Source organism: Bos javanicus, chromosome 26 (assembly GCF_032452875.1).
Source record: "Bos javanicus breed banteng chromosome 26, ARS-OSU_banteng_1.0, whole genome shotgun sequence".
Taxonomy (NCBI): Eukaryota; Metazoa; Chordata; class Mammalia; order Artiodactyla; family Bovidae; genus Bos; species Bos javanicus.
Genome location: NC_083893.1, coordinates 36999431 through 37026523, shown reverse-complemented (window position 1 = coordinate 37026523; position 27093 = coordinate 36999431). Strand labels below are relative to the sequence as shown.

The 27093-nt window shown below is 40.8% G+C and overlaps 2 protein-coding genes across 2 annotated transcripts in view; one reads left to right on the top strand and one right to left on the bottom strand.

Moving 5' to 3' along the window:
- The window catches only part of PDZD8 (PDZ domain containing 8), an 85828-nt gene extending 71810 nt beyond the window's left edge, over positions 1 to 14018 (top strand). Inside the window, exons 4-5 of the mRNA XM_061403611.1 lie at positions 2211 to 2373; positions 6118 to 14018. Of these exons, the coding sequence (XP_061259595.1) occupies positions 2211 to 2373; positions 6118 to 8318 (2364 nt within the window). The 3' untranslated portion in view covers positions 8319 to 14018. The remainder of the gene's footprint in view (positions 1 to 2210; positions 2374 to 6117) is intronic.
- Positions 11891 to 27093, bottom strand: part of SLC18A2 (solute carrier family 18 member A2) — a 41195-nt gene continuing 25992 nt past the window's right edge. Inside the window, exons 11-16 of the mRNA XM_061403613.1 lie at positions 24392 to 24470; positions 24152 to 24203; positions 23208 to 23271; positions 20288 to 20407; positions 20033 to 20166; positions 11891 to 14307 (exon numbers count right to left, since the gene is read on the bottom strand). Of these exons, the coding sequence (XP_061259597.1) occupies positions 14203 to 14307; positions 20033 to 20166; positions 20288 to 20407; positions 23208 to 23271; positions 24152 to 24203; positions 24392 to 24470 (554 nt within the window). The 3' untranslated portion in view covers positions 11891 to 14202. The remainder of the gene's footprint in view (positions 14308 to 20032; positions 20167 to 20287; positions 20408 to 23207; positions 23272 to 24151; positions 24204 to 24391; positions 24471 to 27093) is intronic.

Here is a 27093-nt window from a genome sequence, read left to right as displayed (position 1 = left end):
TTTGTTACCAGATGTAAGGAAAATATTTAGGATTTCTATTTTCACCTCATCATTTAAAAGTTTCTATTTTGTCATATGTTTTATAGTACATGGTATATCCAATAATCATATAAAAATTTAAAATGTAGATACATGTATATAGGGGAGAATTATATAATTATTTTGCTATTCTTAATTTAAAAATAGTTTCACCCCAATGGACATGTCAGTTTTGTTTTAAAAGTATGGGATATTTGAGTGGTCTTGTAAACAGTATCTTAAATTTTCATTAAAATAAAAATTTTGTGTGATATTCATTTTTAAATATTTTCTTTAAAATTTTTCTCAGGTTTTTAATTATTAGGGGTTTTTATACTTTAAAACTTTTGAATCATTGTCACAACTTAATTGTAAGTTTTAAATTTGTGTATCAGAGAAGGCTGGAACTAATTCTGAAAGTAGATGGGTCAGTGGTATTAGCTTAAAAGGAAATAAGCTTTTAATAAGAAAGGAGATGAAATAAATAATGTCTTAAGCTCTGTACCCTATGTATGAAATTAAGAGCATTTACTAGTAATCAGTATAAAAGTTGGGAGAAGGAAGTAATTTAGTATTTGCCCTTATTAATTATTCCTACTAAAAACCTTTTTTCCATCTGGAATGTTTACTTCAAGGATCATTTGAAATAAGAAAAGCAAAGGAAATAATGTGATTGGCAGGGAGAAAATAAATGAAGAGACTGAATCGCGCAGAAGCCTGTATTGGACTCAATTCCCTTCTCAACCCCACCGTCCCCCATCTCCATTCCACTTAAGGAACAAAGAGACGAGATCACAAAAAAGCACGTTCTAAATGTTAATTTTTAAAATTTACAGTTCTCAGTCTCATACAGTTTAGCGTTTTTTTTATCCATTTATCATTGTTAACTTTTTGAAAGTAGAAGAATTTGCATTCTTTTTAAGCTTTGGTACTCTGTATATTAAGAATATATATAGGTTCATGGATTTGAGAGAAAGTTTTCTTTAGGGCTTTATTAACTGACAAATGCTTTTAACATTATAAGGTGATATTTACTATATCATGAGGCAAGAATTGGACCAATGTTTTTGGAGGTTTAAACAGAAATAATGTTTTATGGAAGGATTGTTTCAGTAGATTTTTTGGTAAACTTTTAAATAGTTAAAAACTTGACTACATTTCCCATTTCTTGAACATGTTATTAATATTGGTAAGATTTTCCTTAATATAAAAATAACCTTTCAAAATCTATTAACACCCATATAAAAGAACAACTTTCAGTAACATCATTAGGCCAGCATCATTAGGTAGGGGAATTGAATTTCTGGCTTCTAAGTGGGATTTATCAATTAAAGCACTACAGACAGTGATATATGTGGACATTAGCAGATTATTTGGCAGAGTCCTTCATGAGATAGCTTGAAGAATAGACATGGCCTGAATGATAATACAATTAGACTGATTTATAATTTAGCTTAATAAACACAGATGAAATTCTTGTCATCTAGAGGGTTGTGGTATTCTATCCATTTTTTAAATCAGTGATTCAAATGAGAACAGATAGTATATGTTGTTTTTTTTAATTTATAGATGATATGAGTCTGAGAGACATACTCATAAATTGGATGGTATTTCTTTAGAAAACAGAATTATCTTGATGAGTTAGAACAGGATATTTCACAAGATAACTCTTAATAAAACATGAGCATGAACTCCCCCCCACCCCCGAAAAATTTAACAATATACTACAAAAAATGGAAGTTCCCAAGCACATCTTAGTAGATATTAATAGAAGATTATTCCCATTTTATTTCAAAAAAGCAAGATTCAGGATTATATTTATAATGGGATCTCAACTTTATATATATATACACACACACACACATATATATATTATATATGAGAAAGTACGAAATACAGCAGTTCTAGGAGTGATTTTCTTTTCATTTTGCCTTATTTTCAAATTTTCTACACCAAGCATGCATCTTTCCTAACATATGTAAGATAAGGTGTTTCATGTTGCCAATGGCCCACATGTGCAATCTGAGCATAGGTTAGTTTCTGTTGTCACAATAGAGATTTCCTACCTTTTATCAGTCTGTAATAATCACCATGGCGTAAAAGCATCAGCTGTAGTGCTCTGTGTGTTCGTGTTTTCACTCCACCACTGTGAACCCACTGAATCTGTTTTCATTTTTTTCTCTTTATCAAAGGTTGAATTAATAAAGGGGAATTTACAAAGTGTCGGACTTACACTTCGTCTTGTCCAGTCAACTGATGGCTATGCTGGGCACGTCATAATTGAGACTGTGGCCCCAAATTCACCTGCTGCAATTGCTAACCTTCAGCGGGGAGATCGACTGATTGCTATTGGAGGTAATTATGCTGATGTGCAGTTTACTTGACATTTACCAAGAAAACCAGAGAGTAGATGTGGGGCTTTTTTCCTCTTCCTTCTTTGTTTCTGTAAGCACATTACTTTTATAATGGGAAAAAATTCATTACTATAAATAAAAATCTGAAGGAAGCCTTAAAAATTTGAAATAGGTATCATTTTAGTTCTAATGTATAAATCTTTAAAATACTTCCTCTTTAGACCATTTTCCTTCTTTTACTTCTCTGTTTTTAACTGAGTATGAAAGGGCAGGTCAACAATTATCTTTCTGTATGTTCACCACCATTACTACTCTGAGCCTAAAACTGACAGAATTAGCACTGCTACCCCCATCACTTAGGACTAGATAATGAACGGGAGAGAGATTTCCTTGTCTAACAGGGCATACCTGATCTCTCCTGCGACCCCCGTTTGCTGGCCTTATTGGCCAGCCTTTGGTTGATGGACTGACATTCAGAGTGCAGCCCAAGTCACTGTCACTGGCAGGAAAACGTGTCACCTGCATGCCTTCCTGTCAGTTGCATTGGTATAATAAAAACTGCAAATCTATTGATTGGAAGATCATTTGCTTGCATGTAAATTATCAATAAGGCTAACTTACGGACACCAGTGGGGAAAAGTCTAAACCTTTTCAGATCTTTGTAGTACCAGGCCCACCCATTCTAGACTTGTCAAGAGATTTTTTTAAACACATGGTTGGTTACAGTTGAGCTTTTAAAGGCTATGTAGAATATTCTCTCACAGCTAAGACAATAAACAACCAGGTAGGTTAGTTCCCAAATTAAGGAGCAGTTGTCTTTGGTTATATGTCAAAGAAACTCTGCCTTTGTTTTAATTCACATCCATCATGACAATAAAATAATGAAAATTTTTTAATTTTCAAAATATTGAAAAATTATCAAAAGTAAATCCAAGCAATATAAATATAGATGGGGTGAAAAAACAGAAGCCACGTCTTCATGTCTAACATTTGTTAAAAATTATAATATTGAGATAAGGGGCAGGTATAATACACATTTTTTTTTTAATCACTGTACTTCATTTATGCAGGTATGTATCATTTAAAAAATATTTAGTAACAGGATTGGTGATAGTTGAAATAAAACTGACAAAATGTTATAGCTTAAATAGCTCAATGATGGAGTTCATTTTACTATTTCTTCTGCTCTTGTGTATATTTGAAATATTCGAAAAGGAAAATAAGCCAAATTTGGCTGGCTGGTTCCGAAGGATGAGTTTAGATTGATGTGAAGTTGTGCCTACCTCAGATCTTCAGATGGATTTATTTTTTATGTCAGACTACAATTTTGCTGGAACATAGTGTGGTTAGAGGGGAGAGTAGAGCTGAAGGCTGGATGAATCATGAAGTCATGTTAGCTCTTGATTTCCGTATGATTGAGTTTAGCTAAAGGGTTTTGAACCAGTGTTTTAGGAAAGTTGGGAAGCAGCATATGTTTGGTGATTAAAATAAGGACGCTCTAAGTGAGGATCATAGTAAAAAGCTGTTTACTACTGTAGTTGAAACAAGCGGTCAGGAGCATCTGAGCCAGGAAGGAAAATGGACTGGAACTCTTGGATTCACAGCAGAATGAATCTCGAGTCCACCATCTCCACGATTCAAATCAGGTTAACTGGGAGGGCAGCAGATTGATTCATGTACTAGTGAGGACAGCAAGATGAGAATGTCCAAGAGAAGTTTTAACTTTATCAACAAAACATCCAGGTGGTGATACCCAGAAGCCTTTGGGAATGTATGACTAGATTGAAGAAGAGGGGCCGCCACCCAGAGAAAAAGTTGGTGGTTGAGACTACTGAATGGGTGTGATCTAGGGAGAGAGCAGAGCGGTCGGGGAAGCCAGCAACAAAACCACGGGGATGGCTCATACAAGGGACCAATACAGGTCAGGGCGGGGCGGGGGGTGTGGTGGGTAAGGAGAGGCGATCAGAGCTAAATCACCACAGTGCTGTAAAACCCAGGAAACGGAAGGTTTTAAAGGAAAAGAAGGACAGGAATTAACATTTCAGCAAGAATAATCGACAGAGCAAAGTCCTGAAGGAGATGGGGGACAGAATCCAGAGTACAGGTGAAGGGCGGCTTCCCTCTCAGACAGCTCAGTCTGGAAAATGATGGGCAGGGAGAAAAGGCAGCCGTTTGTTGGTCTTTTCAGTAAATAAAGTGATGTCATCTATAGAATAAAAGAGCAGGAACGGTGGGTTTCAGGGGAATAAGAAAGGTTTGAAGCTGGTGTTTGGAGACTTAGTTGTTTAGAGACCAATTCAAAGAATGCTAAAGCAGCACTGAAAAGCACTCTGGAGACAGATGGCATAACTTGATGCTGTCTCCAGGTAGGAAGCTCAGCGGCAGGGAGGGGGCTAGCCCAGCTAGGGATCATCGGGACAGGCAGATGGTAGAAGAGGAGAGGGCTGGAGCAGAAGCATAAAAAAGCTTGATGTGAACACCATTATGGTGAAGAGGAGAGGGCTAGGGCAAAAGCATAAAAAAGCTTGATGTGAACACCATTAAGGTCTTGAGACTGAGCCTGGGGAGGGAGGCAAGTGGACCAGCTGGACCATGAGAGCAAAAGGAGGAATGACCAGACATGGACACTACCTCAAAACAGATTTAGTTAGCAGACAGGCTTGTTAGAGGTGGAAATAGGAGACTGTGATCAGAAGTTCGTTTCCAAGTAGAAGATCTTTGATGTGGAAAAGTTCCAAGTGATGACCAGATCTAAAGCATTCTCTTGCCTGGGCAGCTGGAGAATATTGAGGTTGGGGAACTCTGAAGTCAGGTTATTAGATGGGGCTGATACTATTTTGATTTATTGAGGATGGCTGTAGGATCTTTGGAAAGCCAAGACTCACCTTTCTCTTAAGTCCTATAGAAGGGGATTGCTTAGGTAAGTACTGTTTGAGGGAGGGCGGGGAGACCTTTTAAAGTTACACCTGGAATGTCCCTAGAAGAATGCATCAGAAGCTGCTAGCTTTGATTGCCTCAGGGAGGGGAGACTTTCCACTGTGCTGCTTTCTGTGCCTTTTGAATTAATATAGCACCTATCAGAAACTAGAATGAAAACTTAAGATAGGTATTATTGATACAGATACAGGTAATAAACAACTTGGTTAACTTTAACGCCCTCCTATCCCTTCCTTATTCTTTCTCGTCCTGAAAAAGATTCGTTTCATGGGTAGGGCTAATAGAACCAGTAAGCATCCACTATTCACAGCATAGTGTTTTGCTAAGTTTAGTTCAAGCACCGGTCTCTTAATTTGAATCATTTATCACTAGCTTATAATCCCTGAAGCGCTGTAGAATTTCCTTCAGTAGAATCACAGTTTCCCATCATTTTTAAGCCTGGTTTAACCATTAATAAAATCCTTTTCAATAGGTTTCACTCGGTTCACTTCAATTCAAACTGAGGAAAAAATGTCATTTAAACCTAGAAAGGAATGGGAAGCAGTTAGGAGTTAGCAGCTGGACACCCTCCTAAGATTTTCATGGCATCATTTGGTTTGGAAAGGTAAACATTTCCAGGACACTGGAGCAGTCAGAGTTTAAGAACCAGTACACTGATGTATCCATAAGCCCACAACATACGTTAGAGTTCTCACTGTTGCTTTTCCATTAGTTAAATGATCACGAATTAATGGCAGTTATACTTAGTGAATTTAGGTAATTTTTACTGCAGTAATTTTATGTTTTCCCTTTTAAAATCTTAAAACAGGCGTGAAAATCACATCTACACTGCAGGTGCTGAAGCTCATCAAGCAGGCTGGTGACCGAGTGCTGGTGTATTATGAGAGGCCTGTGGGCCAGAGTAATCAGGGTACAGTGCTGCAAGATAACTTTGGACAGTTGGAAGAAAACTTTCTGTCAGGCTCATGCCAACCGAACTTTGAAGAGGAAGCAACTGGGTTGGCAGTAGATGCTGAAAATAGAGACCTGGATTCTGAATTTGAAGACTTAGCAAGTGATGTCAGAGCACAAACTGAAGCCAGAGAGGAGGCACAGTCACTAAGTCACAGCCCCAAACGTACTCCAACAACACTTTCTGTTAAACCTCTCGGAACTATATCACCTGTTCTAAACCGTAAATTAGTTGTAGGAAGTTACCCACCACCACCAAAACTTCCATCCAAAGAAGGAAATAAGCCCTTAGCCCTCAAATCTTCCGAGGTAACAGAACCAGCACAAGTGTCAAAACCCACCCAAGGACCCTCTTTCAAACCACCTGTGCCACCACGACCACAAGTCAAAGTTCCTTTGCCTTCTTCTGATGACCCGACTCAGGCCGAACCAGATATTTCTGTTGAAAAGCCAGAGAAGGTGCTGCCACCGCCTCCTGCAGATAAACCTGCTGAAAAGCAAGTGAAGAATCTGGATCACATAGAAGAAGCAGCTGCAGCTAAGCAGTTTTTAGCCAAGCAAGAAGTGGCAAAAGATCTGACTTCTGAAAGCGCCTGCCCACCTAAGGACAGTTCAGATGACCATCAAACGTGGGAATCATCGGAAATTCCTTATCGCAAGAAGCTGGGAAAATGGACAAGAACCAAAGCCAGCTGTTTCTTTGACATAGAAGCCTGCCACAGGTACTTAAACATCGCACTGTGGTGCAGGGACCCTTTCAAACTAGGGGGTCTCATCTGCTTGGGGCACGTGAGCTTGAAACTTGAAGAGGTGGCGTTAGGATGCTTAGCCACTTCAAACATGGAGTACCTTTCCAAGTTCAGACTGGAAGCCCCGTCACCTAAGGCCATGGTCACGAGAACCGCACTACGCAATTTGAGTATGCAGAAGGGGTTCAATGACAAATTCTGCTACGGTGACATTACTGTTCATTTCAAATATTTGAAAGAAGGAGAGCCAGACCACGTAGTTACTAACTTAGAGAAAGAAAAAGAACTCCATTTGGTCGAAGAGGTGTCTGCCCTGCCTAAAGAGGAGCATTTTGTTGGACAAATGGGTTTAACAGAAAATAAACACAGTTTCCAGGACACTCAGTTCCAGAACCCGACTTGGTGTGATTACTGTAAGAAAAAAGTCTGGACTAAAGCTGCTTCCCAGTGTATGTTCTGTGCTTATGTCTGCCATAAAAAATGTCAGGAAAAGTGTCTAGCTGAGACTCCTCTTTGTGGAGCGACAGATCAGCGGATAGACCGGGCCCTGAAAAATCTCAGGCTGGAAGGACAAGAAACCCTCTTAGGCCTGCCCCCCCGTGTTGATGCTGAAGCTGGGAAGTCAGTCAACAGAACAACAGGTTTGACAAGACATATTATCAATACAAGCTCTCGTTTGTTAAACCTGCGTCCAGTCTCCAAAACCCGCCTGTCTGAGCCAGGAACTGATCTAGTAGAACCTTCACCAAAACACACACCCAACACATCAGACAATGAAGGCAGTGACACAGAGGTCTGTGGTTCAAACAGCCCTTCTAAACGGGGCAACAGCGCAGGAATAAAGTTAGTGAGAAAGGAGGGTGGTCTGGATGATAGCGTTTTCATTGCCGTTAAAGAGATCGGTCGTGATCTGTACAGGGGCTTGCCTACAGAGGAGAGGATTCAGAAACTAGAGTTCATGCTAGATAAACTGCAGAATGAAATTGATCAGGAGTTGGAACATAATAATTCCCTTGTTAGAGACGAAAAAGAGACAACTGATACAAGGAAAAAGTCACTTCTTTCTGCGTCTTTGGCTAAATCTGGTGAAAGACTACAAGCTCTAACACTTCTCATGATCCACTACAGAGCAGGCATTGAAGATATTGAATCTTTAGAAAGTCTGTCTTTAGACCAGCACTCCAAGAAAATCAGCAAGTACACAGATGACACAGAAGAAGACCTCGACAGTGAAATAACCCAACTCATAGACTCTCAGCCATTCAGTAGCATATCAGATGACTTATTTGGCCCATCTGAGTCTGTGTAACAGTCCATATTTAAACTTGCAAGTGATTGAGGAAAAGTGGCATCTAAAGTACCATAGATACAACCACATTTAAACCCTCTTATTATGCACTTTGGCCTGCTTCTTCACAGTTACTTACTTGCGTGAGAACTAGAGTGGAAAAGGTGGTTTTCCAGCAAAAACATGACCAGCCCACTAAATTGATTGTTTCAGATTGCATTTATAGCTATGCTTTTTTGGGTTTATACTGGGAATTTATTTTTACTAATTTATTTTTAACTTTTTCTAATTATGTAATTATGTAAGCTGACTTTTTGTGTTTATGTATGTGTGATGTCTCATTGTGTTTTTTCCCCCTCCTCTTCCTAGTTTTTGAATTAGTGTTAAATAGCATACTGTCCAGATTCTTGAAATATTTTCACTTCCATCACGGTTGTACAACAAATTTGCTGCATGCCCAACTTGACAACAGCAATCATTGAGGGAACAGGTTTTGAATCTTACTTTGTGTTATAAAGTTTGTCATTTCTACTTGCTTGAGATTTTTGTTATTTTGGGGTTTGGAGGTGATGCTTTCTGTTTTGATTTTGCCAAATGTAATATGAAAGCAGATGCTGCAGCTTTAGTTAGTTATGTTGATTTAGTAAAAAAAAAAAAAATTACATATATTGCTTGTTTTTTATGCTTCTGTGAAATTTTTTTCTAAAGCTTCTGTGCAGTTTAAGTATAGTAAGAATATAGTGATTAATTTGAAGAGCTTGCATTGAAAAACAAAATGTAATAGGGAGTAAATATAGAATGCAGTTGGTTAAGAATTTTGAGAGGATAACAAGATTACTAAAAAAGAAAAAACAATAACCATAGGATTTTGAAATATAATCTTTCAAAATATTGATACTTTCAAGTAGAAGTTTTAAACATTTATGATTGTTTTTCAGCTTCAGTTCTCCCATAGGAAATAAAGCATGTGCAAGGATATTAGAAGTTTCAGAGGACTGTTCTTAAAATGACCTTGTTGATATCTGGTTTGGCTATTTTGTTTTAGAAATTTTTTCATGCATGAGAATGTTGTGAATGAAAGGAATCATGCAAAATAACATTTATTGTTTTATCTGATATCTGCAGACTTAAAGGAATGATCATTCTGAATGCTTCTATAGTTCAGACTTTTATTCATTTAAAAAAAAAAAAAATTGGAGAGCATAGATACCTAGGAATTGGGACCAGGTGTCTTAAAAGGAAGGTCTACTGGAATAGTTCATTGTGTGGAGCCTCGGTAACATGTGACTGAGGGAAAACATGTGAGCATGACCTTTGTTGGTATACCATAAAAGTTTTGGCCTTTTATGTGTCAATAAAAGATATGTACATGTTTTTCCCTTTCGTAGGTAGCTACTATGATAATTGCTATATAGTGAAACTGACATGAATTTAAAACTAGATAGCACAGCTTTTATAACTGGCAGGAAAAGGCATCATATAATAGTAAGGATTCTGGCCCAGGTCCATAACCCAGGATTCCATACAAGAGTTTAAGTTGAAGCTCTTCTGTTGGCCATTAGCAAACTGTGTAACCATAAGCAAGCCACAGAAGGGCTCCATGCTGCACTCTCCCCGGCTCTAAAGTAGAAATAAACCAAAACTTCCTCTTAACTACCTCACAGAATTGTTGTGAGGATAACAACAGCATAACTGTGGAAGTTCTCTGAATAGTAAAAAGCTGTTCAAATAAAAGGGATGACTTACGTGGATGGTAAAAACATTTTTATGGGTAGAAAAGCTATTCCAGTTTTAAAATCAGTAGTCAGTTCTCATTCTTGCTGTTTTATTATCAAGTAAAATATAAGGAAACTAAATACCTTTCTTGGCCAAGTTTGTAACAAAAATATATCTCTGTATGCCCCCTTTTTTGTTTAAGCATGCTTGCATTTTAAAAGAACACTGCTATAGAAGTCTCTATACACCAAATTCACTGAAAGCTAAAATACTGTTCTGTAAACAATAGTTTAATCTGCCCAGTGTGATCACAAACTTTCATCTTAACATAAAAAAATCACTTACCACTGACAGCAGAGTAAGTGACTGGTGGTTTTGGATTATACCATGGAAGTTTTAGTGACATCCAAGCATGCTGCTGAAATGGATGCATTTGAAACAGCTGTAGAAATAATGCAAAACTTTGCTTTCATAAAAATCTTGCTCATGTTTTTAAAGTGTCTGACTCTGTAGAACCACAATTATGGAAAGCTCAGAAATGCTGCTAATGACAATTGTAAAATGTACCTTCAGCGTAGTGCGATATTTTTCTATTTACTGGTGAGAGGCAAGAGAGGCATCACAGTTGTATTTTAGGGCAAGGGAGGGGAACCCTCCCAGCCGTCTAGGGAATAGTAAGGTCTACAGCTTCAATGAAAACAGTTGTATTATATCACATTCCTGATGTAATCTTTCTGCCATGCTATGTTATCAATAGCTTAAAAATAATAATAAATAAAAACTACCAAGAAAACAAGAATATCTTCATTTAACGACATCTGAAAAAAATACTGCATCTTTGTGGAATTATTGCCTGTATAATTGGACCATGAAAACAAGCTTAAAAAGTCCACTTTTGCTAAACAAAATTGCTATTCTGAAAATTGTCTAAAAGCATTAAATTTGGTTTTACTCTTTTTTTATGCTGTGAAATATCAGATTTATCTATTTGCCTCTGCTATCTAGGAGTAATGAGACTATTTAAAGTATATTTTCCATATATTGGTATTCAGATGAATGTTTAGACAGTTAAGTTGAGCAACGTTTTAGCATTATTTTAAAATCAATTCATTTGCCACATTTCTTAATATCAAGCCTTACATTCTTCAGTATCAGAACTAGTTAAAATATCCTGTGGCCGTTCGTGATTTTGAGAGGAAAAACACACAGTAGTAAAGATTTGTGGGTCACTGTCAGTTCTAAATTTAAGTGTATCGGAATTTTTCAAAAGGCAGTTTGAAGACATTTGGCTCTTACTAATAGTAAAATAATAAAGTCTTAAGTTCCTGTAAAAGTGAGTAACTTCAAAATCACTTTAATGTTAAAATATATTGAGTTTATTTCTAAACTGAGAGATAATAGCTTTTCTTTAAAAATGGGATTGGGGGAGCTTCCCTTAATCCTTTTTAAGCCATGGATCCACTTGAAGATCTGTTTAAAACCATGGATTCTCACCCCTGAAAGATGCACACAAGCACATCCTAGACTTCATGGTACTTCCATGGCCATGGATCTACTGTGTCAAGTGGCTGCATATCATAGTTACTTTTATCAACCACAGTTATTCACAGCAATCAGGAATACAGTACAACTTTAGAGATGCAAGGATAACTTACTGGTTGGTTCCACATTGACACCATGTGGCTAGTTACATATTTCAATTTAAAACAAATTTTGCAAAGCCAGAAAATATGGTTCAAACTAGTCTGGAGCAGATTTTACCTGACGCCTGCAAGCAAAAAAGAATAGTTTTTAATTGAATATCCACAGTTAATATGTTCTCACATACTTTATTCTGATGATATTATGTGGTTAACAAAGGAAAGCAACAGGCACAGTAGTGTTCAGAAGATTTATTAGGTAAACTAGCTAAAACAATGTAGGTGGATACACTTAGCAGTCAAAAGAAAGAACTGAGTATTCATTGCTACCTCATTAAGTTTTTTGTATCTGTTTTGCTGGGTACAAACAAAAAAACCACCTCTGCTCAAAACAGACAGTTCAGAGAGCTGTGTGTTCTTTGTTCTGATACACATTTAAAAACAGCCCCTCTTTTCATGTTTTGCCAACCCCAGAATATTACTTATATGAAAGACCTTATAGTTTTTTTCCTCATCAGATACAGTTTTTCCTTTTGCTCTCAATACACATCTGAAAAACATTTATATGATCTCTAGGGATCACCAGCAGACATGGCTGCCAGTCATTCTTGAAGAGACTGAAGCCTTACAGGCAAAAATTCTAAAAGCTCTGTAGTATTAGGAGTGGGGAGAACTACAAAGCCTCCAAGAGAACTGATTTGCAGCACACTGGTTTTTAAGGGTCTCCCCTACAGAAGTAGAGAACAATCCTGCTTTTTTACTTTAGCCATAGAAGCACCTCCAGCAAAGCAGAGGCCTCGTGTGAGTCACCCAATGCAAATACACGAGTAGGAAGCCAGTTTGCTTCCAACACATACATGCACTTAAAAAACCAGACTTCAGATCAAAGCCCCACCAAAAATGTCATGAAGAAAATGGAAGGAAGTATTAGCTACTTTCTTAGGGAAGTAAAAGGTAGAGTCTTTCCAAGTTTAACAGAAACAATTTTAGCTTAACAAAAAAACGGACATTAGGTAGTTTTGTTTACCATTACAGAACTACAGAATGAACAAGTGTTTTTGAGACATTCCACGCTATCTTCATATCATACAAAATGATGTAAACGGACAATGTTCACTAACAGTACTTACATCGAAAAGGCACAGCAATGTTGTCATGCTCAGAAAAACTACATCACACAGCACTAGGTGATACAGTATTACACAGACATCTTTAGATGTTGGGGTTTTTCCTGCATGTGAAAGGGAGTGTGCCCTGACCACCCTATTATTTTTACCTGTTTTCCTAACATGATTCAAGACAGTTTTATTCCTCCTTCATCTTCATCTAAAATAATAGTTATCAAAAAAAAAATAAACAGATCCCTAGAAAACACTTGACTTCCAGGTAAAAGAAAATTATAGTCTGGGATATTTTTTTTTTTTTTTTCACATCACAGCAGCTATTAGCTTTTTACATTTCTTTTCTAAAATTTCAGCTAGATGTTGGTATATCTCATCATGCTTCAACAATCCTGATAGTATAAGGTGTTTCTTTCTCAGTCTTTGTCATCCGGTAAGACAAGTATGTATCTGAAAGGGAAAGCTTCTAGTTGTTCATAACTATATATCTGGGTGCTTTTCTCTGCTTTCAGAACATTCACTGTTTTACCCTTACTGGCTTTAATGTTTGCTGCCAACCACAAGACATGTAAACATACAATTTACAACCATCTGCTTCCAGGTAGGTGATTACATAGAAAACTAATGCCAACTGAGATTCGTGGATTAAATCCGAAAGAGACTGACTCAAGTTCTTCTGCATCTAAGATAACTAGCTTTTACCTCATGAATATATTGATAGTACAACTGACCCCCGAACAACATGATTTGAACTGCATGGGTCCACTTACATGCAGAGTTTTTTCAACAAATAACAGACTGCAGTCCTACGTGGCCCATGGTTGGTTGAATCCACGGACGTGAAATCAGAGACATGAAGGGCTGACTGTTTTCAGCTGTGTGGGGTGTTGGCATTCCCAAACCCTGTGTTGTTCCAGGTCAACTGTAATTCCAAGTTCAGTAACATTCAGTGTCACTACCTAATATATGCTGTCTTACTTGACTCTCTTTTTCAGACTTCCTTCTAGTTTCTCATTGCTGGAAGTGTCTCGGAGATAATGTGTGCTTTAAACACTCATTACCAATATTCAGAAAAAAATATAAGACTTTTTTTTGCCCAGGTGTTTGTGAATGTAAGTTAAAAAATTATATTTGATTTGGATTCAAATATTTATAGATTTACACTATATTTCGTCAAAATATATTGTATAATATTTAATAAAATCAAATACATAAAATAAAGTTTTCAACACTATTTATACAAACCCCTAGAAAAGCTGCTTTTTCTTTATAAGGCCGTTGGCAATCGATCATAACCGTGGAAAAGAAAGAACCTTTGGTTGTATGACTTTCACCAGGGATGAGTGGTATGACTAAGACAGTTCTGGATGAGTCATTTCACTGGAAACACTTTTATACAATTAGGTACTTGGAGGACTTTTGCGGGTCTCAGTCACTTTCAGATTCTTCATCCTCACCTATCGGATGCGACTGGCTGCTGTTCTGCGTGTACATTTTTGTTTTAATGGGGCAGTTGTGATCCATGAGGATAGCCTAAGAGAGAGCAGGTGCAGATACATTAACTCACTGATTCACAAAGGAAGGCAGAGACTGCTTAAGACGAAGGATTAGTAGCTTGACAACTTCCTACAGTACCACCCGATATTAACCAACCAGTAATTTGGTGCCACTGCCAGGTGCCTGGCCTAGAAGACCTGGAGTTCTAGAGTGAACATTCCAGGCAGGAGGAGGCAGCAGAAGCAGTCTCTGCAGTGTTCCTATTACATCTGCCAGGGACCCTAAGTCAATTTGGAGGAACCTGTGAGCTATGAAGAAAGGGGTATTTAGGTTGGGTTTAGTTTATACTTAGGGTGGGCGGATCCTCCTTAGTTAAGGCCACAGGTATGGCCCCTTTGATTTCCCTGGATTAAGCATCACAGGGCCCTTATCTTTAAATATGACATCTCGGAAGGATGTCTTCCCAAGTCCTGGCTGGCCTCTTCTTGCTCAAGTGTGTTTTATTAATAAAAAGTATGTTTCTCTCATACACATAAAAATTCTATGTGCTCCCTTATTGTAACAAAAACCTTTCAAAGGTCAATTGATCCTCAGTTGATAAGCGCTATAGTCATTATTCCTCCTGGAAGTATACGGACCAAGCACGTAGTCTTGAGTATAGAGATGGGGTTTATCATGCCAAGACTGTGCTAGGCATTTTCAATACACCTCTACTCCACAACAGCCCTATGTGATAGCTTGATCACCCTCTGTGTAGGCACAGGGGTCAAAGACCTTGACCAAGAGATGTATGGCTAAATGGGGTGGATCAAGCCCAAGCAGCCTATGCCAGCATCTGCTCTGGTGACGCCCCACAGGACAGCCAGGGGTGCAGAGCATGACATTGGGTGCAACTGAAATGAATTCTCTCACCAGGCTTGTCTTTCATTTTCCCTCCACGTAAGCTATCCCGCCAATGCCTTTTTGTGCATTTGAAAATCTAAATGGCAACATTTATCTGGATTAAATTAATCTTCTGTTGGCCTATTGCAACCTATCTTGGCACTTGTCAGCTGCTCCTCCCAGTTCTTGTCCCACAGATTTGATAAACTTCTGTGTCTCCACTCAGCCCTTAACCCATTTATCATTTCCCAAGAAATTCTAAAATGATCTAACATGTGGCCTGTGATGATAAGGACTTCCGTGACTCTCTAAGTTAGGCTGCCAGCTCAAATTGTCAGCTGCAAATTCAACTCTAGGTTTTTTTTTTTCATTATTATTATGCTTCTTGCCAAGCGAAGTGATACATGGACCTCATGAAGAGCTCAATTTTTTAAAAGTAAGTAACTGAAGTGATAGACAGCAGGACCCTTCTTGCCACATGGGTGTGTGCTTGTAACACAAAAGCTTTAGCCATCAAGAGCTCCATGTCTTGCCTCTGGAGTCACAATCTTCAAAGAAACGTGCCCAAGGATCACTCGATGGGGCAGGTTAAACATCGAATCCCAGGTTCCTACCCTTAGTGACACTCGTGTCAACATGTGTGAGAAACACCGCACGACTTATGTGTGGCATCTTCTGGGACAAAGCAGGGTCACACGGCTGACGACAGCTTACTGGGCACCTATCAGATGTGTGTTTCAGTGCCTTTCAGGTCCTCTCCAGCAACTTAGGAACCTCACTGCACACAAGTGACGGTTCCAGAGGGTTTGTGGGCAGAGTGCTGACTGGGAGTTAAGTGCTTGGGGAAAGCACATGGAGAAGATAGGAGTGGACTTGAAGCTTGCAGGAATAAAGCAGCCTGCCTTTTCCCCCACCCTCCTGCCAACCCTGAGATCTGATATTGAGGTACAATGAGACCACATCACAGGAAAGACCAACCAGATCCAGACTGTAGGGTCCTGAATGCCAGGCAAGAGGCCTTATTAACCGCAGGCCCACAGGCGGAGAGCCAGCCTTGCAAAGGACGGCCATCCTTCTTCCTTACCACAAAGGCCTCTCCCCTGGCTAGTCCACCATCACACTATGCGCTATATAGACTTAAGGACTGCTGGAACCTAGCACTGGGCACGTAACAGGGACCCAATTTAAAAACTGCACTGCAAGGGAAGACGTTCGGTCAGACCAATTATTTGGCAGTGTTCAGAACTTATCAATTAACCCAACTGCATTTGCTGACACTACCTGTACCAGGTAAAGGAGTTTTATTTCTTAAAAGATGATTTGTAACTTTTAAAACCTAGCTTACTGGCTTCTGGACACTTTCTTGAAAGATTTATTGTGCCATCTTTTTTTTAAGTTATACAAGATTAAGCCAGATGGCATGTGATAGTCCAAAAGTGCCATGAAAAGAGAGGCGTGAACAGCATCAAGTGGGTAAGTCACGGGCATGAGGGACGCGTACAGAGGGGCCTGGGGAGCAGCCTGGTAACTAGAGCAGTCTTCCGTGCACTGCTGTGTGGGGAGAAAGGTGTGTTTGACCCTCAAGTGAAGTAGAAAAGGGGGGGGTGCAGGGGATTGTCATTTGTATCCAGAGCAAAGCCCATTCCTGAGAGTTGAGCTCCAGTCCTGCCAAATACCTGGTTTCATATCAGACACCATAGAGTCAGGATTTCCAAAGCAGTGAAAACATGCTGGACCAAGTGAAGTGTAAAAATAACATAAATATGAAGCTAGGACAGTGAAACCATCAAGGCATTAAAATGCAAGAGTTCCAGACTTCAAGACATTGAAAGATACCAGGGCTCCTGTGTGCTCGAAAAGAGTTATTTACCACATTATCTTTAAAAAAAAAAAAAAAGATGGTTTTGCATCAGGATCAGCCAGTAAAAGCAAGCTACAGTCCTCAAATCGCCTACTTTCTTGTCTGAGCAACAATTAGAAACTTGAAGAGTAAGACCTAAATTGTTTAGTCGCTAAGTCATGATTCTTTGCACCTCTATGGACTGCAGCACGCCAGGCTCCCTTCCTTCACCATCTCCTGGAGTTTGCTCAAACTCATGTCCATTGAGACCTAAGAAATGTGCCCTATCTTTAAAAAAATTTTAACCTGAAAAAATAAAAGTCCATTCCAAAACCCAGTTTCCTCACTGGCTACTCCGAGCCAGAGGCTACAATCGATCTCCTATAAGTGGAACGCAGTTCCCTCAAATGACAGAGCTGGTGTTTCTTATACCTGCAGAGGGACTAGAGTAACAGGCTTTTCTCTCTGCCTATATTGATAACACTGATTTCAAACAAACAAACAAAATCCCAGAAATCCAATAAACCAAATGAAAGCAAAACTCAGGTGCTCACAAACTGGTTCATGATTGGATGACTTGGGAACCATAAAATGGCACTCGAACTTTCCATTTCGAGCTTAAGTCCACACACCACTTAATCAGAATGCTTCCTAATGAAAGAATTACTTGCTAAGACTTGTACACCTTCTGGCTCTCCTGTCCCCTACACTTGGTAACTGCTGATCCTGAATGCTGGCACTTGGCGGTATTGGATTTTCTCAAGTGGGTGGTAATCAATCGTTTCTCCGCCCTGGCATGCACTGCTTCCTGCCCTCGCTCCCTCTCATCACTTGGTGCTATCGGCTGCTTCCTGCCTGCACAGTGAGTAGGCAGCGGCTGTTGGCTGCCACCTTCCCATGTCACCATCGTGCCCCTCAAATGGATCTGACATGATGCCTTCAATTACAGGCATCAATTATGGGCAGGGAGACACACATTCTCTCTGGTTTTCAATGATTCATCTTGCTAGGCACTTATTAAGGGACATTTTACAGTGGAAGTAGCTTCTGGAAGCCTGGCCCTTCTTATCACTTTGTCTTTCAGGATTGTCTCTTCCACTTCCTTCAGCGCTTTTCTTTTTAAATGAACTAAAGCCTTGGTTTAAGTGTGGGAAGAGGCACAGAGGCCTTCTGCCCATCAAGTGTGGACCCCCCAGAGTTGGAACTGATCCCCTGACCTCACCCACTTCCTCCAAGACCTCAGATAAGCCCTCGAAGCTGTTACTGACAAACGGATAACACAGTAGCCACTAACGTCTGCTCGGCAAGGGAAGCCCACTGGGCAGCGCTGGGTTATGAGTCTTATCTCACAGAGAGAAGAGAGGGAGGGACCTGAGGGACCGCTGGCTGACAGAGTGCATCAGAGTTAGGTAAGAGCAAGAAAGGAGAGTGGGGTTATGTGGAAACTAGTGACAACTTATTGAGCATGTTTGTGTGCAGACATGGGGGTCACACTCTGCTGGGATTCCTTCACTGAATCCTCAAACCACCCTGTGAGGTCAAGGCTAAATCGTCTTCCTATGAGAGAGACAGCTCGGCTCCAGGGCCCTGCACTACCTCCTGAGTCTTGCACAGTTTCCTGGGTGACAGAATCATTTGTAGCTGATTTTTTGTTGTTGTTAAATAGGGTTGGGAGTAATCTTCATTCAGCCTTAATCAGATTGATATGGTGGCTACAGAACAAGAACTATTTTCTGTGATTGCACAGAGAATTTCCTGACCCTGAGGGAGGCCAAGGAACTCTGCTGGGGTTGGACAAACGTGGCCAGGGAACTCAGATGACCAGGCTGGAAAACAGGAAGTGCCTTGAGAGAGACGGGAAAGTTGTTCGGAGCTGGGGAGGCATCAGCAAGAGGAAGAGTCAGATGGGTGTGAGTAATTCAAAGATACCTACTTAAATCATATATAATAAAGGGCACAAGACCAGTGCTTAGTGCTGGATACACTTCTTAAATATACTGAACATCTTAATAAATGCCCCAAATGCCCAAAACAAAGACTACACACGACCCAACTTCAGGGTCTGTGTCTGTCTTTAAACCTGCTCTTTGGGGAAGATCATGAAGGGGGCAATTAAGAAATGCCAAAACCTTAAAACCCATTTCAGTTCAAACATCATGGAGAACTTATGACGTATTCCCAAGAGCACAGCACAAGGGTACCTCACATCCATTACTAAACAAAAAAATACCATCTCCCCCGGGCTTGTTTCTCTCATTCACTCTTAATCTAAGGCCCTCTTCTTTTAACCAGATGAATGTCCACCAGCATCGGACGTTTAAAAAAAGTCAGCAGCAGCAGCACCAGGTATGAACACTTCTTGGAAAGGGTAAAATGACTGATGCATTTCAAAATTCAAATTTAGAATTGATAAGTTTGGATTTGTTCAAAACGGGAACACTTTATATTCAATACTGTATCTTGCCTATAGCTAGGATTCTGGTCATGAAATTATTAACTTAAACGTTATAAAGATGTGCTCACATGTGCCCAAAGGTACATAAAACAATGTTTTTCCATAAGTGTCTATTACCAACATTAAAACCATCTCCAGAGTCTTATGCAGTAAAGACTAAGACGCTACTACTGAAAACTGTGAGGGTTAGCAGAAAAGCAAACAGGACCAAAAACGGTTGATCTTAGGAGTGAGCACAGGAGGTAAAACAGTTATGTTCAAGATTTCAAGAATCTTTGAAAATTTAATTGTTAATTTTCAATATAAATCTATGTTTGTATTTGGTTGACAGAGATCTATACTGACAGCTAATCTATGTACGAAAATTATTTCACTCTTCAAATGTATAAACATAATGCTTGATACAGTCAAAGAAGTATCTGCTCCACGTGGTATAAACTAAAAAGAAACTTACAATTTATATTTGGGGAGTTCTGTTCAAAAGGAGTAGAAATATATTTTAGAACCAAGCCTTAAGCCACCAGCCAGAAGACCATGCTAAACTGATCAAGAAACACTTAACTGCATCCTAAAATTTTTCTTACCATTTTTTCTTCCTTGGCAGGTGGACTTCGAAGAAAAAAGCAGAGAGGAGCAAAAAGAATATCAATTATTCCAATAATTGTCATGAGCCATGGAAATCCAATTGCCTTTGCGATAGCCCCACCAGCAGAAGGACCTTTCAGGAAACAGAGAATTAGATGTAGGCAGAAAGATGCAAAAGTTTAAATAATTTTCAGTAGGCATTATCAATGGTGTACTGAGAAGAAAAAGTTCTTTTGGAAACCCAACGTCCTTACCTATGGCATATCCCATACAAAACGCAACATCGGCAATGGCGTACACGCTCCCATAGACCGACACGTGCCGCAGGTCGACCAGGTAGCCCATGATGGGCATCATTGATGAATCCACCATGCCTGTGGACAGTCAGGGAACACAGACAGTCTGCAGAAAACTGATGGAAACCAACAGTGGGCTGAACGTCAATGACTGTGTCCTAACCTCACAACCCTGCCAAGATTCTTCACTGCTGTCTGCCAAGTCTTGAGGCAAACTCCCTACAACAGACCTTTCACTGAAGACAGACTAAAGGTGCCTGAGGCTGGGACTGGAACTCAGACTACTATTTGCCTGTTCCCTGCCTTGCCTCATCTTGTCCTCCACTGTCTGGTAGATGGTACCCAGTCCTCTAGGGGCTTGCCTGCCATTCTGCAGACCCGGAGGGATGCTGGTTACTGGCTGTGTGAACCCTGAGCCTGCTTCCTGTGGGTGCTTTCCTGATTCACTATTTTCTGGTCCACATCGTCCTCTGCCCTCAAAGAGTGGGTACACTACACGCCTCGCCCAGCCTCCTCCCCACCCACAGCTTGGCCTCACTCTTAGATTATGAGAGTTAAAGTTGGGAAGCATAGAGAGAATCAGAAGGAACCAGAACAGGAAAGAGTCTGAGGGACTGCCCGGCCCTACTCAGGAAACTAAAATCAAAAGAGGTTTGCAATAACCCTGTGTACGAGACGGCAAAAGAGACACCGATGTATAGATCAGTCTTATGGACTCTGTGGGAGAGGGAGAGGGTGGGAAGATTTGGGAGAATAGCATTGAAACATGTATAATATCATGTATGAAACGAGTCGCCAGTCCAGGTTCAATGCACGGTACTGGATGCTTGGGGCTGGTGCACTGGGACGACCCAGAGGGAGGGTAGAGGAGGGAGGAGGGAGGTGGGTTCAGGATGGGGAATGCGGGTATACCTGTGGCGGATTCATTTCGATATTTGGCAAAACTAATACAATATTGTAAAGTTTAAAAAAAAAAAAAAAATTTAAAAAAAAAAAAAAGAGGTTTGCTCCTTTAGTTGGCTAAAACACCAAAAACCATCACCACTGCCAAGACCTGTATTAGAACCTCTGGTCTCTAGAATAGTCAGGGAACAGGAAGCATAAAGAAAGGACGTGTGTATTCGGAGTTCTAAATCCAAACCCCTGGGTGGTTGAGCATCGTCATGCCTTATCTCTCTGAACGTCACTCTCCCCATGGATAAAATGGAGATGATAATGATTGGCTGAATTAGATGATGGCTGTGAACACACCTGGAAGGGCATTCAAACATCAGATCCCTCACCTGCACCCCTACAGAGGCAGGAGGGTAAGGGAAATTTCTTGCATTCAACTAATACGTGCTGATCACCTGAAATGTGCAAGGTGCTGGGATAAGGGTGAACAGAGCAGAGTTGAAAAATAAATTATGATTGTGAGTGATGCTATGAAGGCGCTGTGAGAAGCTATGTGTATGTATACACATATGTACGTGTATGTGTATATGAATATGTATGCACATAAGCTGGGATAACCTAGCCTGGTCTAAGGGGTCAGCAAAGGCTCCATCCTCTCTACTTTACCAAAGATCCAACTTCTGCCTTTACTCTGCGACAGATTCACCTTTTCATGATTAATCTGTATATTATAAGTGAGAAACAAGCATGTGCTATTTATCTAAAATATGAACGAGATTTTTCCTAACACATTATTAACTGTGCCTCACACTGCTCCAAAGACTTGTCCCCTTTGCTTGTGAAAATTCCCGCAGTACAGCTGGTCATCAATACATCAGTCTATCTTTTCTGTACCAGGCCTTATTGAAAACTACATGTGAAGCCTTTGTCCCCCAGCCTCATATGAGAAAGTCTGTGCATAGATATGAGCCCAAACAGATGGATTCTGAGTAAGCAGTTCTCCTGTTTGCCCAGGCTCAGCAGTGGAGTGTCGTTTTGCTTCTGTAAATATCAGGCTTTTGCAATACTGGTTTTCAGGAAATAAATGACTAGTTCATGAAAGCCAGTGTCTGTGGACAATCTACAAACTGTACATGAGCTAAGCTGCCGCAGCCTCCTGTCAAGCATCTAGAAATTTTAGATTGAGCACTGCCGATGGTGACTGCAGCCATGAAATTAAAAGATGCTTACTCCTTGGAAGGAAAGTTATGACCAACCTAGATAGCATATTCAAAAGCAGAGACATTACTTTGCCAACAAAGTTCCGTCTAGTCAAGGCTATGGTTTTTCCTGTGGTCATGTATGGATGTGAGAGTTGGACTGTGAAGAAGGCTGAGCGCCGAAGAATTGATGCTTTTTAACTGTGGTGTTGGAGAAGACTCTTGAGAGTCCCTTGGACTGCAAGGAGATCCAACCAGTCCATTCTGAAGGAGATCAGCCCTGGAATTTCTTTGGAAGGAATGATGCTAAAGCTGAAACTCCAGTACTTTTGGCCACCTCATGCGAAGAGTTGACTCAATGGAAAAGACTCTGATGCTGGGAGGGATTGGGGGCAGGAGGAGAAGGGGACCACAGAGGATGAGATGGCTGGATGGCATCACTGACTTGATGGACGTGAGTCTGAGTGAACTCCGGGAGTTGGTGATGGACAGGGAGGCCTGGCGTGCTGTGATTCATGGGGTCACAAAGAGTCGGACACGACTGAGTGACTGAACTGAACTGAATTCTGCCCAAGTAAGAACTCTTTCTTTTTTGTTTGTTTGTTTATTTTGGCCACACAGTGCAGCATGCAAGATCTTAGTTCCCCAACCAGGAGTTGAACCCAAGCCCTTGCTGTAAAAGTACAAGAGTCCTAACCACTGGACTGCCAGGGAAGTTGAGGAACTCTTTCTTGGTACTGGGAAAACAAAGGTTTAAATTTAGGCCCAAGGCTCTGGTGGCTTACCAATTGCAAAACCAACTCCAAAGTTGGGAGCTATGAGTCCGTAGATGTTTTTTGCAAGAGGAATCTGTAAGAGGAAATACATGTTATGCCAAAAGAACATGCTATTCAATTCTGAATTATCACAGAAAGTCTTAAAGACAGGTTTTCTCTGGCCAGTTATGTGTGTTCCCTTCTGAAGGAATTAGGAGGAGGGCGCAAGACAGGGTTTGGGCAGAAGAGGACCCTCCAAATCTTTAATAGAGTTGAAATGGGTTTTGTGACCACCACAAAAAGCTAGTTCACTTCCATATGTGAAAGTTCAGCCTAGTCTACACTCCATTTTTTTAATAGTTATTTTTATTTATGTGGCTGCACTGGGTCCTAGTTGCAGCATGCGGGATCTTCAGCTGCAGCGTTCGAACGCTTAGTTGCTACATGTAGGATCTAGTTCCCTGACGAGGGGTCAAACCCAGGCCCACTGCACTGGGAGGGCAAAGTCTTAGTCTCTGGACCACCAGCGAAGCACCCATACTCCATTTTTTAAAAGAACCAGAAGGTCTCATTTGGGGTAGATATTAGCCTTTGGTAGAAGATGTTTTATTCTAGAAAAACATCTTGCTATTGTTTCTGGCTGGTTGCCCTAAAGTGTTCAAGACACTGTAATGTTTCAGATGCACAGGGAGAGGGGAACAAGGTGAAATAAAAACAGTGTAATAAAACATTCTAAGTAATTTCCAACTGACTTAAAATAAAGATAAACCCTTTGGAGAATCTTGTCTGAAGTTTTTAACATGATAAAAAATGAGAAGAAAATGGAAGATTAATAAAACTAAGTGTCAACAAACTTCAAACTGCCATATTTGTTGGTGACTCTTGCCCAAAGCAAAAGTTTCATTTACAGGTTATTTCCACCTGCCAAACATCATCTTTTTTTTTTTTCCCCCCAAATATCATCTTTTACTCACACATAAAATGCTCATTCCAACAATTATCATTCCTAGAAGAGCACAAAGCCATCTGTCAAAAAACAAAAAAGCACCAGTAAGAAATGATTCTCCACCCCCACCATCCAGGTTTTCAGTGGAAATAACAGTTTATAGTAGTAAAAGTTTCTAACAGTAGTGAAACTAGAAACACTTGCAATTTTTTAAAGTAAGTTCGTTACTGTAACAGAGTGAGTGTTGGGATGTTTCATTTCATCTTACCTCCCCATTTTGTGTGCGAGGATCCCAAAAACATTGGTTCCAATGAGATAAGAGACGCTAGCTGGCAAGAAAGCCACGCCTGTAAATTTATGAAAGGGACACCTTATCAGTACAGATATCAGTCACGTGTGAGAAAAACTAATAATTGTGAGGCACCACGCTTGTGATGAGAGCTGAGGAAATGAAGCCCTGGGACCTGCACCCAAGCAGCTAATATCCGGTGTCTGATGGAGCTAGTCTGGACTCCACACAGCTTATCCATCCACACGAAGCCGCCAGCCGCCTCCACACTCCAGAAATGAGATTCCTCCCTCTATCGTGGGCTTCATCTCGCCCCCACCTCTGCCTGGTGGCGGGTTTTACCAGGGGAGTTGGGGTGGATGAGAGTGACAGCTCCTGGCTGCGGAGCTGCCAGCTGCCACCCCATACAGGCAGTGAGCAGTGGTGGTTATCTGCTCCCGGTTCCTCCCTTCGTATGTGTACAGCAGGACAAAGACACAGGCATGGACAAAAGTCAGGAGCACAGATGAGCACAAAGGAAAAAACATTAAAATTCTCCCACATTCCATCGCTCAGATAATCCCACAGTTGTTTTCCCTTGCAAGTTCTATGTACATAAATAAATGCGTAAGCACAGTTTTGTGTCTTTAAAGAAAAAAAATTAGTATTATACCTACGGTTCTACATCCTGCTTTTTTTTTTTTTTTAAGATTTATTTATTTATTTTTGGCTATGCCGGGTCTTCATTGCTGGTCAGGCTCTTCCCTAGTTGCAGCGAGTGGAGCTACTCTTCCTTGCAGTGGCTCTCTTGTTGGGGACCACAGGATCTAGGGCCCACAGGCTTCAGCGGTTGCAGTTCCTGGACTCTAGAACACAGGCTCAGGAGTGGCACACGGGCTTAGTTGTCCCGTGGCATGTGGGATCCTCCAGGGATCGAACCAGGGATCAAACCCGCGTCTCCTAAAATGGCAGGTGGATTCTCTACCACTGAGCCACTAGCGAAGCCCCATTCTGCTTTCAGTTACCTTTATGGACATGTGTCCATGCCAGATAAATAAGTAAATAAATATGTGGTCATTTTTTTGTGGCCAAATCCTACGTAACTGACAGTTTCATGTTTTCCCAGGAGAGGAACTTTGCAAGCCCCAAGCTGAGTTCACAGCTGACAAGGGCAATGGTTGCCTTGAACATACCTCTCTGCCTTGAACAGGAAAGCCTACTCAAGCCAGCCCACGCTTGCTGGCCAGGGCATTTGTCCACATCAGCTCCATCTGGCCTCAATCCATCCTTAGGACAACAGGACAATCTCATTTCCAAAGATGGCTTTTCAAACTTTTTACACTTTTGGTGTTTCCCCTTGAAATCCAGAAATACCAGGTTGGTTCCTAAGCCTTGCCCACAAGTGGTAAATGTTGCTTTGTTCCCAATCATCTGACTGCATAAATGTTCAGCAGGTCCCCACTCACTCCAAAGGCCCAGGGCCAGAGTCCTCCTTGTACAGGCAGCTCACCAGCACACGAGCAGCAAGTGTGATCTTACCTCTCCAAAGACACAGTGGCTTCCACTGCTCCCCCACAGGCACTAACACAAGCCATCAAAGCCTCAGATACACAGTAGTGAAGGAAATAAAAAAAGGGGATATATGGAAACATACAGTAGGTTGCACTTTCCTGTACAGTAGAAACTAAAACAACATTGTAAAGCAACTATGATCCAATAAAAATTAATTAAAAAAAACCTCCAGAAAGGCCAAGCTTCCCAGAACAGAAGGGACTTCAACAGTGATTGCTTACCGGAGCTAAATCTAAAACCAAATCATTCTAGATTTGATAATCTGGAAAATAACAATTAAGTGCAATCTCATTTCACGTTCCAGGAAACCATTTCCTTCGCACTTAGCAACATACAGTGGCCACATAAGTGCTGGAGGTGACAGGACACGGCAAACATCACCGGCAGCTCATGCCCAGCTCAGTGTTGGGCTGCGGCAAAGACAATGGCCACAACATGGTCCTGGTCACCATGAGAGTCTCTTCAAAGGATCAGAGGACATCTGAACCGAGTTGGGGATGCACTCAGGGACCAGTGCCGTGCTCTGGGAACCAGAGTCTGTGGCTGGCAAAGCTCCCCAAAGCAGCTGGTGTTTAAACCTGACCCTGGAAGGGGCATAGCAGAGAACTAAACTAGTCTGGTCATGTAAGAAATCATGAGGGCCTTTGTCTGAGGATGAGCGTCAGGGAGGCATTAATGAATAAAGCACGCAAACTATCTGAAAAGCGACAGCACAGGCACTGTGATAAAGAGCCGCTGACATTCTGCTTCAGCATCAGAGAAACAAAAGGGAAACAGGGGGAGGCCCCAGACCCACCTAAGGGCACAGCTGCCATTCTGCCTGGACACTGACTGCCCTGGGGGACTGAAGTCCCAAATGAGACGATCTGGTTTTTCTAGAAAAGTTGGAACTCCAGATTCTTACATGAAGTCTAATTTTTTCACGTTGGCAATTTGTATTTTAAAAACATAAACCTCATGCCAACACCTGTGCCAGCCAAGCAAAACGTACTTCTAGGCTGAATTTGGCCCAGAACCTGAGCAGAGGTTGGAGAAAGTGGTTGGTACAGCATCTGGCCAGAATGGCTTGCTGGTGACTCCTGACTCCCTAGGTGAAACATGGGAAGCATCTCTGAAGCCGAAACTTCAAA